We start from the raw sequence: 15,608 nt of genomic DNA on the forward strand, positions 1-15,608 counted from the left end.
TTCAACGCACATATATTCAGGGGATGGGGAAGACGAATGGGTTACGAAAAAGTCCTGTCTTTCTATCTAAAGGACGCTTCCTTCCACCTGATCCGTTTTCCTTTACAGAAAAAAACCTCTTCGACCTCTGCAAAGACCTCAGGTTCTGAAGACGGTTGGTTTCCCCCGCCTCTCCATGTGCGCTTCCCTCGGGGAATTTCGGCTTGGGGGGGCGGAGCCTCGCTGACCTCTGCCCCGGAAGTTTTTCCCACAGTGAAGCGCGCACGTTGAGCCGGCTTCAGTGCTCCAACTTCCAGGCTGCCCGCTGATCGTCATGTCTTCCAAGAAGAACAGAAAACGGTCCAACCGGAGCTCCGACCGGGGTTCGCCTTCGCCCTCCTCGGCTCGCTCTCCTGCGGGGGCCTCGGCTGCTTGTCCTGAAGCCGGCTTCGCGGCGGCGACCGGGACTCTGGCGGTGATCAACTTCCTCGAGAAGGGTGAGCGCTGCGGGGAGGGCGGCGGGCGGCGCAGGGGGCGCCACCTGAGTGAGGGGCTGGAGGCCGGACGGTGGGCCTGGAGGCGCGGCGCTGTGAAGGGCGGGCGAGGCCGGGCTGTGAGGGGCTCGGGGCCACGCGCGCCTCGGGCAAGGCGCCAGTGCCCTCTCCGTGATTGACTCACGGCCCCTTTTTTGTCGCCTTGAATCGCCAAGTTGCACTTGGGACAACTTTGCCTCCTGTAAAGATGGACGACATAGTTAGCGGCCACATTGGCGCCTCCCTAGCCCGCTCAGGGGACGAAACGCTGAGCCCAGTTCAGTCACGATGTGGGGACCCCCTTCCTGAAGGGCGCCCCCGCGCCTTCGGGACGGACAGGTGGCTGCTGCCTGCCCGGCCGCACCGGCTCCGGCCTCAGGGGCAGCTAGCTCTTCGCGGCGGGTCCCCGTCGGGTCTGCTCCGCGCGGACGCCCCGGGGCGCGGGTGCGGCGCTAATCGTCCCCGTTCTGTGGATTCCTCAGCCACACCTTTGGGCGCAGAGCCGGTCCCGGGTCTCAGCTCCCAGGGGCTGGGAAGGCGGATCTGCCTGGAAGGTCGTTGATCGGCAAAGCCCCGAAAAGTGGGGCCGAGGGAACCGCTGGCAGAACGGGAGTCTGTCTCCCGTGGACCCCAAAGGCCCCCCAAGAGCTAAGTCTTGGAGTCATTGTCTCCCGGGGGCGGGGGAACAGTGCGTCCTGTCCCCAGGCCGGTCCTCCCCGCCGCCCGCCCGCCCGCCCGCTTCAGTGCGGCTTCAAACGCGCCTCCTTTACCCTTCCTTTCCGCCCTGTTCTCTCCCTCCCTTCCCTCAACCCCCCACCCCCATCCCACCCCACCCCACCCCACCCCCCGCCGTCTGCTCCGGGTACGTGCCTGCTAGACCTCCACTCAGGTCCCACCAACCCCCCTGGAGCTGCCCGGGCCACTGGCCCCGCCGCATCGCCACCGTCGCTGTCTGCGCTTGACCTCCCCGCAGCTCCGGCCAGGAAGCCACCATGTCCTCCAACTGGAAGCACTTGACTTCTTCATTTGACGCCTCGTCCGACTTTTCTAGTTTCACCTCCACCTTTTGCCGGTGCTTGGTTTTCTTTCCAGGCTCATCTTCTTCCAAATGGTGAAGTCAGTTGGTTAGAGCATTGTCTTGCACACCAGAAAGTGTGGGTTCCACCTGCGGAGGCAATGATCCCTGTTCCTCCCTCCTGCCCTCCTCTCTCTCTCTCTCTCTCTCTCTCTCTCTCTCTCTCTCTCTCTCTCTCTCATTAATAACGAGGATTACAAAAAGTTGAAGTTCCTCAATTCTTAGTCCTAAAACTCTTCGGGTCTTTATAAACCTTTCTTTGGCAAGTTTATTCACTGCCCAGATTTTACCCATCTGTCCTCAGCATTTTCAGATTTATATTTCTAGTTTATATTATTTCTCAGTCTTGATTTACTTGTCCTCTAAACCATCGATTTTCAACCTTTTTCATCGCATGGAACACATAGACTATTAAAATTCTTCAGCATACCAAAAATATGTTTTTGTCAGTCTGACCAAAAAATTGGTATAATTTTGATTCATTCACACTGGACAGCCATTGTTGGATTGGCTGTTGCCATTTTTTTTTTTTTTAATTTAACAATCTAGGGAAAAGAGAACAGTGCCCCTGATTAAGTAAGCATGCTTTAAAAATTCTTGTGGCAGGCTAGTTGAAAATTGCTGCTCTAGACCAATGCTTCTCCAACTATAGGAAAGGTTTTAAAATTTAAGATATGCCATAGATCAGCACAGTTTTAAAAATACAATAAGTTTGGTTGGCATGGTTCAGTGGTTGAGAATCCATCTGTGGTTTGAGGCCAGGGTTCAATTCCTGGTCAGGGCACATGCCTGAGTTGCAATGTGGGGTGTGCAGAAGGTAGCCAATCAATGATTCTCTCTCATCATTGATGTTTCCTCTCTCCCTCTTTCTTCTTCTCTCTCCCTCCCTCTCTGAAATCAATAAAAACATATTAAAAAATAAAAATAAATAAAAGCTTCTAAACATTTATTCTCATTTCTGTGCTTATTCGGAACCAGAAGCAAATAGTTTGCCAACTACAATTTAAATAGCACTGGGGTATATCTCTTCTCTTGGATTTTTCAAAGTTATTTCAAGACTGATCTCAAGAACTCCTATTCAGAAATCTAGGAGTCATGTATGACAGCTCATCTCTAATATTCATTCCACCACCAAGTCTTGCTTATCACCTCAATATTTCTCACATTACTGTTTTTCACTCTGTTCCATTGCTTCCACCATAATCCAGACACTATCCTCTCTGGACTGCTTACTATACTAGCCTTTCCATTTACTTCTTGCTCTGCAGCTGGAATGGTCTTTTAAATGAAGATCCTGTCATGAACCATCATTTCACCCCTCACTGTCCTGCCATTGCTGTTGGGTAAAGATCAGCAGCTTGATATCACCTTTGGCCTGAATGATCTTGACCTTCCTTATATGGCTTGTCTCCCACCACTCTCTGCCTGACCTCTTTCCTTTGATGCACAGTACTCCCTTCTGCCCATATCTCTGGACATGTTGTTCTCTGCTCAGAATTAACTTTTTCCTCTTCTTTTAGATAATTCCTACTCTTCCTTCAGATCTGATTTGAAGCAATATTTCCTTGGAGAAGCTTTCTCTTATTCTTCCAAATGAGATCAGATCCCATATTAAAGGCTTTCTTAGTGTTTTTTTTAATTGCATTAATCTTTGTTTATAATTATGCAGTTATTCAGTGATTTTTAAAAAAATTCTTACCTGAGAATATACTTTTTAAAATTTATTTTTAGAGAGATAGGAAAGGAGAGAGAAAGAAACATTAAAATTAGCTAGAGAAACATTGCTCAGTTGCCTCTCATGGGGCTCTAACGGGGAATGGAACCTGCAACCTAGTTAATATGCCCTGAACTGGAATCAAACCCGTAACATTTCAGTGTACTGTACAATGCTCCAACCAACTGAGCTACCTGGCTAGGACTCAGTGACGGTTTATAACTCTGTTATCTTGTTAGATTGTCAGCTACATAAAGCCAAGGACTGTGTCTACTTCTGTATCCCCAGTGTCTAGTGTAGTGTCTATCGCATAGTAAAGATTTGCTGAATGACCAAATGGAACCTGGATGGTTTTATGAAATTATTTTTACTATCTCAGTTAATCTGGCACATATAAGCATGAAGTTAGTTACTGGGGATAGTGAATGTCAAGATCTGTCTATATTTTTTAATGTATTTTTATTGATTACAGAGAGGAAGAGAGAGGGAGAATCATTGATTGGCTGCCTCCTGCATGCCCCCCACTGGGGATTAAGCCCGCAACCTGGTCATGTGCCCTTGACTGGAATAGAATCAGGACCCTCCATTGAGCCAAACCAGCCAGGGCAAGATTTTTTTATTTATTTTTTAAAAATATATTTTATTAATTTTTTACAGAGAGGAAAGGAGAGTGACAGAGAGTTAGAAACATCATGAGAGAGAAACATGGATCAGCTGTCTCCTGCATACTCCACAATGAGGATGTGCCTGCAACCAAGGTACATGTCCTTGACTGAAATTGAACCCAGGACCATCAGTCCGCAGGTCGATGCTCTATCCACTGAGCCAAACCCGTCAGGGCAAGATTTTTTTTTTAGATAATGAAAACTAATACCTACTCCATAAAACAACTTTTTATTTTTATTTTTTAGTTAGCACTTATACTGTCTGGATTCTCAAAAGATTCGGTTTTAAGTTTATTTGTTAAAATAAGAAGGGCTGCAATAGTGGTTTCTCCAGGATATAGGTTAAGTTGATAAAGGTTTTTTATTTCCTCCAAAAGAAAGCATGCCTTAACTTTAGTGACAAAATAGTGCAAAAATCATTTTCTTTTGCTTCTTGGTAGATGACAAAGTTCCTAAAAAGTTCCAGAATTCCCTTGTTCAACTTGGACTTGGCACTATGAAGTCTGCAAATATAAGTATCGGCCGACCAGTGCTGCTTACCAGTTTACATGGAAAACAAGAGGTAAGAGTCCTTGTTGTCATTTACTTAGTTTGGAAAGATTTGAGGGTGTGTTTTTTTTTTAATTGTAATTTTCAGAACAAGCAGGGAAAAATGAAAATCTATATTTTAAAGACCCTCACGCTAATGTAAAACTTTGCCCTTCTTTGATGTCTATGATTACAGTGGGAATATAGCCCTAAATGTCATAATGGAGAGAGAGACCTTTCCTTGGGAGGTAGTAAGACATCCACTTATCGTCCTTATTCTGCCCAGTCTGTTACTTTTCTCCTCAGAAACACTGTTTTGGCGTATGAAGTCATCTCTTTTTTTATACGAACATTTGATTACTCTCCCTAGTTTCAGCTGTGTTTCTCCTTGTTGCAGTTTTCAGCAGCTTGGCTTTCTTTGCTGCCAGCTCCTGCCTCTATCTTTGCCATATCTTCTCTGCTTCATTACTCAGTGTTCTCTCATCCCCTGGGGCCCTCTGGAAAGGTTTTGAAATCTCTTATCTGCTGGGGCCATGCCTCCCATTCTTTTCATAGTTCTGGGCATGTATATGTAAATCTTTTTTTAATGTTATTTTATTGTTTAAAGTATTACAAATAGTACATGTCTCCCCCACCCCAACCCCCACACTGTCCTTGCCTCCCCTACCCTCCCTGACACATGCCCTCTCCTTTTCCCCACAGTGTCTTGCGCCCATTGGTTATGCTTATATGCTTGCATACTAGTCCTTTTACTTCCCAAGATTTCTTACTTCCCTCCCCCTCTACCACCACCCTCTGGAGTTATATTTTTAAAAACTTTACCTTGTCTTGTGGATGAGAAGACACTAAATGTGTGAACCCAGCCCTCTATCTGGAGCTTAACATTTGTCTGATGAGGTCCATGTTCCCAGGAACTCTGGTGCTGGGCCCCTCACTACTTCTTGGATGTAGTTTATGCTCTAGGCTGGATTCGGGATTTTATCTCATTTTCTTCTCACCTTGGTCTCTTTTCCTAACTCCATCTCTCAGATCTTTCATAGTTTTCACTGTGGGGTCATTCCTAATCTTTGAAAAAATGTAATGTTTATAAAACTTTTTGTACCTTTTGTCAGATTGTAACCCTTTTGGTGATTGGCAGATCCATGTTCTTGGCTATGCTTAATTTTCTGCTTTATAAATTACTGATATTCTGTGAATGTTTATTATCTCTCCTGGGCAGGTCTATACGGCCTGGCCTGTATCAGGATTTCCTGGAGGCAAGGTTGGCCTGAGTGAAATAGCACAGAAGAATGTGGGAGTCAGAGTTGGTGACGCCATCCATGTCCAGCCGCTTTTGGGTGCTGTGCTGCAGGCTGACGAAATGGACGTGGCACTCAGGTTTGGCCCTTTTGTTTGGTGACTGAATCAGTGTTGCCTATGCCTAGTAGATATATAATGAAAGTCACAAGTGTAAATAACATATGTAATTTTGCCTTTTCTAGTAACCACATTTAAAAAGTAAAGAAACGTGAAATTTATTATAATTCTATATTTTATTTAGCCAATATGTGTAAAATCTTATAACTATAAAAACTATTAATAAGATATTTTTCATTCTGTTTTTTAAACTAAGTCTTGAATATTCAGTGTGTATGTTATAGTTATAGCACATCTCAGTCTGGACTGGCCACATGTGAGTGGCTAATTGCCTCCTGTATTACAGAGTGCTACATAACGTAGGGACTAGGGACTCTCTAGTTCCTAGATTAGAATGTGCCCTCACACTAGATGAGAGAATTATTGCTGATGGGTATTTAACTATATTTTTCATCTTCGACTGCAGTGTACTACTCAGGGCTTCTTGTCTTTTTTACAGCTATAAAGAAGGGAGTAGGCTACTGTGAGTAGGCAAGAAATAAGTTTTAATTAAGACTGTTCAAAGTATATATACAAATATACACATATATATTTAAATATATTTTTATTGATTTCAGGGAGGAAGGGAGAGGGAGAGAGATAGAAGCATCAATGATGAGAGAGAATCAATGGTCAGTTGCCTTCTGCACACCACATTGGGTGATTGAGCTCGCGTGTGCCCTGACTAAGTATCAAGCCATAACCTGTCTGGTTCATAGGTTCATACTCAACCACTGAGCTATACTGGCTGGGCTGATTATATATTTTAACTCATTGATTATTCAGTCTAGTGAGAGAGTTATTTCTATCAGATTTTTAAATATCTCCTCAACAAAGACTAGTTGTTTGAAGCAGTGTATTAATATAATTAAAGCATATCTCCCATCCTCTTGGGTATTCTGTATCTAATATGATTTTGATTCAGTATACATGTAAAAATCTTATCAAAATTTATTTTTAAAAAACATCTTTTGAAATTTTAATATTATCCTAGTAACAGTTGGGGACTGTTGTTTATATTAAGAATCACAGAATATTTTCCAATATAGCTTGATTTTAAAATATTTTCCTCTCTTTTGTTACTTTTATAGATGCCAAGCTTGAGCTTTGGAATATTTTTTCCTTTAAAAATACTTAACATTTAACAAATGATGAAAAGCAGAAAGGAAAAGAAATACATGTGTTGAGCACCAGCTGTGTACTAGCACACATACGTGCATGCATACATCTTTCCTTTTTCTTTTCATTTAATCCTGTAAACATCCTGCAAGGTATCCTTACCTTCCCCCTTTCACAGATGAGGAAATGGGCTCAGTGAGAAGGCTGGAACTTGCCCGTTCTTGTGTGGGTTGGTTAGTGCTACTGCTCAGATTGCACAGGATTCTTCTCCAGACCGACTTCAAACAGGGCTGCAGGCACAGCACTCATTTGACTGGAGTTTTGATTATCACTCTTGAGGGCATAGCACTCTTAGGTGATAATGATTTCTTGCTATGGAGCGAATGTATAGGTTTTCCATGGAAACTTGGCTTTAAACTTTTTATTTTAAAAAATATATATTTTTTTAAATGTTGCAGCAAGAAGAGCATAGACAAAATTTTCAGTAAGAAAAGTCATTAATTTTTATCTGCTGCTTAAATCCTTCAATGGTGCTATATCTAAAACATTCCATTAGTAAGTTTAGAGCTCCTTCTAGTGGAAATGATTTTATTTGCACCTATTCATTTTTAAAAGCAAAATTGTTGTTTTTGCTGTTCTGATACATATTACAAACAGCTCTTATTCAGACTTTAATAGAGACAATTTAAGTATAACTAGGTTCAGAGTTGTATTAACTAGTAATTTTAAGCATTTATGGATACATATAATTTCCTCTTCAGTTTATATTGTATATTTATTAGAGGCCTGGCGCATGAAAATTTGTGCACAAGGGGGAGGTGTGTGTCCCTTAGCCCAGCCTGCACACTCTCCAATCTGGGTCCTCTCTAGGGATGTCCCACTGCCCATTTAGGCTCCATCCAGGTAGGATTGGGCTTAAACGGGCAGTCGGACATCCCTCTCACAATCCAGGACTACTGGCTGCCAACTGCTCACCTGCCTGCCTTCCTGATTGCTCCTAACTGCTTCTGCCTGCCAGCCTGATCACCCCTAACCACTCCCTGCCAGCCTGATTGATGCCTAACTGCCCTCCCCTGCCAGCCTGTTTGCCCCTAACTGTCCTCCCCTGCATGCCTAGTCACCCTCAACTGCCCTTCCCTGCTGGCCCGGTCGCCCCCCAACTTCCCTCTTTTGCCGGCCTGGTCACCCCTAAGTGCCCTCCCCTGCAGGCTTGATCACCCCCAACTGCCCTCCCTTGCAGACCTGATCCTGCCCAACGGCCCTCCCCTGCTGCAGCCATCTTGTGTCCATATGGGGGTAGTCATCTTTGACAACATAGGGACAGCCATCTTGTGTGTTGGAGTACAGTGGTGCCTCGCATAAAGAACGCCTCACACAGCGAACGCTGCACACAACGAACTTCATTTCATGATTCATACAACGAACTTGGTTTCACACAACGAAGTCGCCTGAGCTTCCACGACCGCTTTGCCCGAGCTTCCACGACTGCTTCGCCCGAGCTTCCACGATCGCTGCCGATGTATTGCATCCTTCCGCGCAGGCACTGCAGGCAGTCGTTAGTCACTGCGCTTAACTTAAGCACGTATCGCGGCAATCGTTCTTCATTACGAATTAAATCACGCACGTATCACGGCAGTCGTCCTTTTAAGTTAAACTCAATATTTTTTTTATATCATGGCTTCTAAAAAAAGCAGGAAGGTGATTTCTGTTGAAATGAAACAGGAAATAATTAGAAGGAGTGAATGTGGGGTAAAACAGTGTGACCTCGTCAAAGAGTTTGGCCTCAGCAAGACCACCATTTTCACCATTTTGACAAATAAGGATGCAATCAAATCAGCCAAAGTAGCCAAAGGAGTATCAAAACTATTTCATGAAAAACATGAAGTGGTGAAGGACATCATCACAGTGGCCCAAAGGTTGGAATTAGAGGTAGAGGAAGAGGATGTAGAGGAGGTTATTGAGGTACACGAAGAAGAGCTGACAACTGAAGAGCTCCAAGCACTTCTGGTCCAGCAACAGGACAATGCTCAAAGGGAAGCGTCATCTGATAACGAGGAGCAACAATCAATCAACCAACCAATCCCAACTGCTGACATCAAGAACATCCTGGTCAAATGGAAAGCAGTTCAGGATTTTACCAATGCCCACTATCCGGATTCAGCTGAAGCAAACAGGATCAACGATCTTTACTCCGATACTCTTGTCCGTTATTTCCGGCAGATGTTGGAGAAAAGAGAAAAACAAACGACTTTGGACAGGTTTTTCATGAAACCATCGGCTAAAAAGCAGAAAATGGATGAAGATGTGCAAGATTCGGTAGACTCTACTTAGTCTGTCTTAAAATGAAAAAAATGTGTGTTTTTTTTTTTTAAATTATGTTTTTAGATGTATCTAAATAAAAATAATAACAAAAAATTTAACTTTTTTATGTCATCTTAGCATATTTTATGCTACAGAACGAATTATTTTTTTTAACATGTATTGTTATGGGAAAACGCGTTTCACATAACGAACTTTTTGCATAACAAACTTGCTCCTGGAACGAATTAAGTTCGTTGTGTGAGGCACCACTGTAATGGTAATTTTGCATATTATTCTTTTATTAGATAGGATAGAGGCCTGGTACACGGATGGGGGCCAGTTGGTTTGCCCTGAGGGTGTCCTGGAACAGGGTGGGAGTTCCCTTGGGGTGTGGGGCAGCCTGGGTGAGGGGCCTGTGGTGGTTTGCAGGCTGGCCATGCCCCCCAGCGACCCAAGTTAGGCCCTGGTATTGGGATTTTTTTATTTTCTATAATTGAAACTTTGTAGCCTTGAGTGGAGCCAAGCCTCCTACTTGCTGTGTGGCTGCAGCCATTTTTGTTGGGATTTATTTATCTTCTATAATTGAAACTTTGTAGCCTTGAGTGGAGACCTGGGCCAGCCAAGGCAGGCAGAAAACTTGGCTTCCTCAATTGCCAGGGAAACCCAAGCCTCCTGCTCTCTGTGGCTGCAGCCATCTTGGTTGGGTTAATTTGCATACTTGCTCTTGATTGGCTGATGGGCATGGCTGGTGGGTGTAGCGGAGGCATGGTCAGTTTGCATATTACTCTTATTAGATAGGATTTGATTCATTAAAATTTCTCCTTGTTTTTCTTTTTCTCACATGAACATACAGTCGATTCTCGTTATTTGTGGTATTGTGTTCTACAAAATTGTCCCTAAAACTGAATTAGCAAATATTAAACCATTGCTCCTTGGAGTGTGTGTGTGTGTGTGTGTGTGTGTGTATTTAACATATATAGATATAAATATGCAAATATGTATATTTTAAATAGATTATAATGTTAAATTCTTAAAACAATTTGTTCTGGTATGTCCTATTTTCTTCATTTTACAAAAGAGAAGAGGTAGTTTAGAAGTGAGGCCATGTCACTAACAGCTGCCAGAATGAGATCCCAAAACTGGAGCTTTCACTTTACATTACACTGTCCCTCATCATCTCCAGTTGCAATCTTCTGGTCATCTGTGATGAGAGTTGAAAGAAGGTGTTGTGTGACTCAGATTTTTTGCCTACCTTACGCACATCCATGAATGACTGGGAATGCTCTGCTAGTACTGGTTTTGGGGTTACAAATAAATTGTAGCATGTAGGTGAATTTGCACATATGGAAACTGCAAATAATGAAGATCAACTGTATTGGTTTTGTTCCTGAGAAAGTCAAGGACATGGCTTAGTTCTGGCACAGATAGGCCTGCTAAAGCAGCTTTCACTGAGCTCGATCATCCCCTTCCACTGATGTCTGGCAGAGCTCACAAACGAAGGCCACGTGGGCTGCTTACAATGGATAAAAAGGAAAAATGCACATGTTCTCCAAGGACATGGTTCTGTACAAGTGCCATGATTTTTAGGGTTGCTTGTTTCCTGTACTCAGTGTCCTTCCTGGTAGACATAGTTATCAGTCAAAAAAGGGTTCCCATTTTTCTTAGGCATGCCCTTTCTTTAGAATAAACTTCCATTGTACCAGTCTCCTTTTTCTTATTTCTACCTCTTCAGATAAAATACAGAGTTTATTTTTCCTGGAAGATAATTTATAAGTTATACAAAAGGAATAAATTAAGCTATTAATAAAAGCCCTTCGCCAAGTTATGGCAAGTTTGGTAAGGGATTAATTAAATTCAGCATTTTTCTAATGTTTCTACTGACAAAGAATAAACATTTTTCATTGTGGTTCATTGTACATACACATCTATTGTATATATATACATAGAGTGCACATATGCACACATGTACTTGTATACAACAAGTATATAGATGTTTGTGTGTAATAATGTCTTATAAAGCAGTATTTACCCTTTCTCTTTTTGATATATTCTGACATTTATATTCTATTAAAAAAGTGCTGGGTAGGATTGACTGAAATTATTATGATCCACTAGCGGGTAGTACCCTGTATTTGAAGAAAATTGATTTATGCCAATAGGACATCAAATACAAAGAAGATTTTCATGGCTATAAGAACTATCTGAAACTTGTAAGTCATTCCAAAATTGTGTAAATAATTTCCAGGTTGTAAACTAATTATGCTTTTCCTTAGGTCTGCATTACAACTTTGTATGTGTTATATTACATTTAAGTTTCTGGAATCCTTAATGTTTATTTCTATTTTTCCTACTCCAAACCTTTACAGTGACAAAAATGTGGATATTAATGAAGAACAATTGGCTAGTTGTCTTCTGAGAAAACTAGGTGAGACATATTTTAAATATTTTTTTAAATTTTAAGAAGCAAGGCAACAGCTTATACTGTAATGTGTCTTTGAGGTGTTGACTACTTGGTAGTTTTCTTCAAAATGGCATAGAGACTATTTTCCTCAATAAATGAATGTCTTATTAAGATAGGGGTGTGGGATTCTTTTCCCCAATTAATTGATTGGTAGTTTAACAACAAAGAGAATATTCAGCGTGTCTGGACAAAGTCAGTGGGATAACTGAGACTTTGAACCCTTGAGCTCTTGCTCTCTACAGTGAGAAATGTTACATTGGTGTGTTGGTTTAAGTGTGCCATTTTGGGTTAGTTTATTATCAAATATAGACTGCTTGGTTTTTTGTTAATGTAGTTGATAGAATCTTCCCCACTTCAGAGAATCATTTTGTTTTTCTTTGATCTCCAGATAGTGCTCCCTTATTAAGGGAATATTAGGGCCTTTATTTTTCATGGCAGTTCTTTTATTAATACTGCCTTCTTTGATTTAGTCTTTTGAGTCATGTAGATTTGTTAATAGATAAATGCTATTTAAATATTAAATGGGTGAAAACTTGTGTTAACATAAATATATTTTCAATAAATTGTTTTCTAGATGGCAAGATTGTTTTACCAGGCAACTTTCTATACATTACATTCTATGGACGACCGTGCAAGTTGCAAGTGTTGCGAGTGAAAGGGGCAGATGGCAAAATACTGAAAAGGCTTCAGAGTGACCCTGATACCAGTGCTCAGGGAATGGCCTCTAAACGGTCCAGCATAGAAGCCAGTACTCTGGATATGTCCCTACAGCTAAGCCAGTTGGATCTGGAAGATCCTCGTGTCCCACCATCAAGCAGTACTCCCTGCAAACCAGTAGATGACAGAAAGATAAATAAAACTGGTGACAGTTTGTCAAATGTCACACAGAGTCCTGGTGGCAGCAGTGGGCTTGGACTAGAGGAAGTCACAGGTCTCGAATGTAGCTTTGCGTCTGCCAGAGGAGGAAACGAGTACCTTATCAATGAAGAGAGATTCCTAAAGCCAGCCAATCTGGGAGCAAAGTGCAACACTGATACTTTCTACTTCATTTCCTCAACAACCAGAGTCAATTTTACAAAAATGGGTATAAATTCAAAAGAGCAAGACAACCTAATCAAAGTAACTTACGACATGATTGGAGGCTTAAATGGTCAGCTGAAAGCAATTAGAGAAATAATTGAACTTCCTCTCAAGCAGCTTGAACTATTCAGGAGTTATGGTATGATTTTTTCAGTGTATTGTACCCAAAAGTATTCAAACTCAAAAGCAGTTAGCTCATTCCACTTATCTAATAATTGCTCACCTCTTTGCCTATTTTCTTTCATGATAGGAGGTGTGAGTTGCTTTGGGAGATGCCAGTTAAGTGATATGTTAGGTTGTAATGAGTTAGTTGTAGCCTTGCCTCTTTTAATTGCGTACTTTTACAGTTGTTTATATTGTATCTAGAATAAATTTTTTGTCAGATTAGATCAGCTGTAATGAGTAAATAAATAAGCCAAACATTCAGATATGCTGGGTAAAACTTCTCAGGAAATGTAGCTGTGAGCAGATATCTGCATTGACTTGGTTCTTAGGAAACTCAAGGCTTCCTTTGTGTGGGTATTGCCATACTACTCTTTTATTATATAGGAGGATACTCTCCATGTATTTGGTGCATACCATCTCTTTCTCTGCTTTTCCCCTCTTTTATGAACCTTTATAGGTATATAAAATGAACCCTTGGATTGACACTTTCCTAGAAATGCATATATGCTGAAAATTGGGATTGGTGGCTCGCTTTATGAGCTTTTTGTTGTTTTGATAATGTGGAATGGGGCATGACAACAGTGTCCAGCCAGTTTTTCACCAAAGTGCCTGGATAGGTTGGCTCTATAGGGAGAGAAACTGTCATTGCTGGAGGTCAGTGTTTGGGCTAGTTATATGTCTTCCTGGGAAGAATAAGGAAATGTGACTCTTTAGCAAGGTAAATTTATACTTTTAACTCATGTTTTAAGTCACATGACAGCACTTACAAGAAACCTAGTAATGCTGAGTCCAGTATTCTTTTTCTTCTAGGAATTCCTCCCCCTAGAGGAGTGTTATTGTATGGCCCTCCAGGTACTGGAAAGACGATGATTGCCAGGGCTATTGCTAATGAAGTTGGAGCCTATGTCTCTGTAATAAATGGTCCTGAAATTATAAGCAAGTAGGTGCATAATGTAATAGAATAAACAATATTATTATTATATACTAGAGGCCTGGTGCATGACATTTGTGCATTGGGGGGTGAGGGTGGGGTGGGAAGGTCTCTCAGCCCGGTCTGTGCCCTTTTTCAAAGGAGTGGGCCTAAGCCGTCAGTTGGACATCCTTAGCACTGCTGCGGAGGTGGGAGAGGTTTCTGCCATTGCCACTGTGCTCTGTCCTCACCAGCTGTCAGCCCAGCTTGTGGCTGAGCGGTGTTCCCCCTGTGGGAGTGCACTGACCACCAGGGCACAGCTCCTGTATTGTCTGCCTCTGGTGGTCATTGCGCCTCATAGTGACTGGTCATTCTGCCGTTTGGTCAATTTGCATACTATCCTTTTATTATATAGGAGGATCCTTCTTAAATTCTTTTTTTAGGGCTCAATAGTAAAGATTTAATTTAGTTGCATGTAGATTATAGTATTAGCTGAGCTCTTTAATACCTACAAATCAGACATAATTGCATTTTTATGCAATTATGCAATACCACAAAGTATTAGAAATTAAAAACTTACATTATGATGATAAACTCTGCCTATGCTGTTATTATTGGTAATAATAAATGAAACAATTTCAGATATAAGATTTATTACTGAGCTCCAATTATAATGGTTTGAAGAATGGGGTAAATGTCTAGAAATAAAACAGGTCCAGAATCTTTGTCAGAAAGATTGACATGATATCAGGTAAACCCAGGACAATAAGGTGACCTTATTCATTGAATAATCCTGGTTTGTTTGTTTTTTTAAAATATATTTTATTGATTTTGTACAGAGAGAAAGGGAGAGAGAGAGAGAGTTAGAAACATCGATGAGAGAGAGTCATCGATCAGCTGCCTCTTGTGCACCCCTACTGGGGATATATATGCCCGCAACCAAGGTACATGCCCTTAACTGGAATCGAACCCGGGTCCCTTCAGTCCCCAAGCCGACTCTCTATCCATTGAGCCAAACTGGTTTTGGCTAATCCTGGTTTTTAAATAACTAACATTTAATCCTATATTTATCATATTACTGTAGCATTAGTTTACAAAACCTAAAATAAGTAATAATTATAGTCAAGTAAAAACATCAGATCTCAATATAATACACTTATTTTTTTAAAGAAATACTATACTTACTTTGGATTATTCTTCATTTAATCTTTGTTTTAGTAGGTAAGTGGGAGTCTCTTTTCAATTAAAATAAAATTCTGGACCAAAATTAGCTGAAATGAAAAACCAAAATATATGAACCATCTGTGACTCTAAAAACTATTTGTCTTTAGTGTTGACTGCATACTTTGCAATAATTTACAATTCTTTTTCTTTACAGATATAGGTTCTATGCTAGGTAGAAAATAAACATTGCCTTTGCAAACAGCAAAAGAAATCTAAGTCCCCACAGTTCACCATAAAATATTAAAAATACTATGTGAATTTAAAAACACTGGGTACTTTTATTATATAGAACTTAATAATTAACAAAAATGACTCAATTCTCATGGCACTTTTCTAAGAAGATTTAATTAAAAAAAAATGTTGAGAAGCTTTCTGTTGAAAAAGAATGAGATAATGGCTCCAGTTCTGAAAGGACCAAATTATACTAATCTGGTTACAACTGCTATCTTGTTTTCTCAA

General features: G+C 41.2%; 1 protein-coding gene across 5 annotated transcripts in view; it reads left to right on the forward strand.

Moving 5' to 3' along the window:
* The first annotated feature begins 233 nt into the window (after window positions 1–233).
* The window catches only part of SPATA5 (spermatogenesis associated 5), a 203,044-nt gene continuing 187,669 nt past the window's right edge, over window positions 234–15,608 (forward strand). For 2 of the 5 annotated variants that reach the window (XR_004985562.2, XR_006740678.1), the window contains exons 1-6: window positions 234–476; window positions 4,407–4,528; window positions 5,714–5,871; window positions 11,676–11,734; window positions 12,345–12,989; window positions 13,826–13,955. Coding sequence is in view for 3 of the 5 variants with exons in the window: in XM_045576591.1 (XP_045432547.1) it covers window positions 314–476; window positions 4,407–4,528; window positions 5,714–5,871; window positions 11,676–11,734; window positions 12,345–12,989; window positions 13,826–13,955 (1,277 nt within the window). In the remaining 2 variants the exon portion in view is untranslated. The remainder of the gene's footprint in view (window positions 477–4,406; window positions 4,529–5,713; window positions 5,872–11,675; window positions 11,735–12,344; window positions 12,990–13,825; window positions 13,956–15,608) is intronic. The other 3 variants (XM_045576591.1, XM_036423606.2, XM_045576592.1) reach the window with 3 other exon arrangements.

The sequence above is a fragment of the Pipistrellus kuhlii genome, unplaced genomic scaffold, assembly GCF_014108245.1.
Source record: "Pipistrellus kuhlii isolate mPipKuh1 unplaced genomic scaffold, mPipKuh1.p scaffold_m20_p_8, whole genome shotgun sequence".
NCBI lineage: Eukaryota > Metazoa > Chordata > Mammalia > Chiroptera > Vespertilionidae > Pipistrellus > Pipistrellus kuhlii.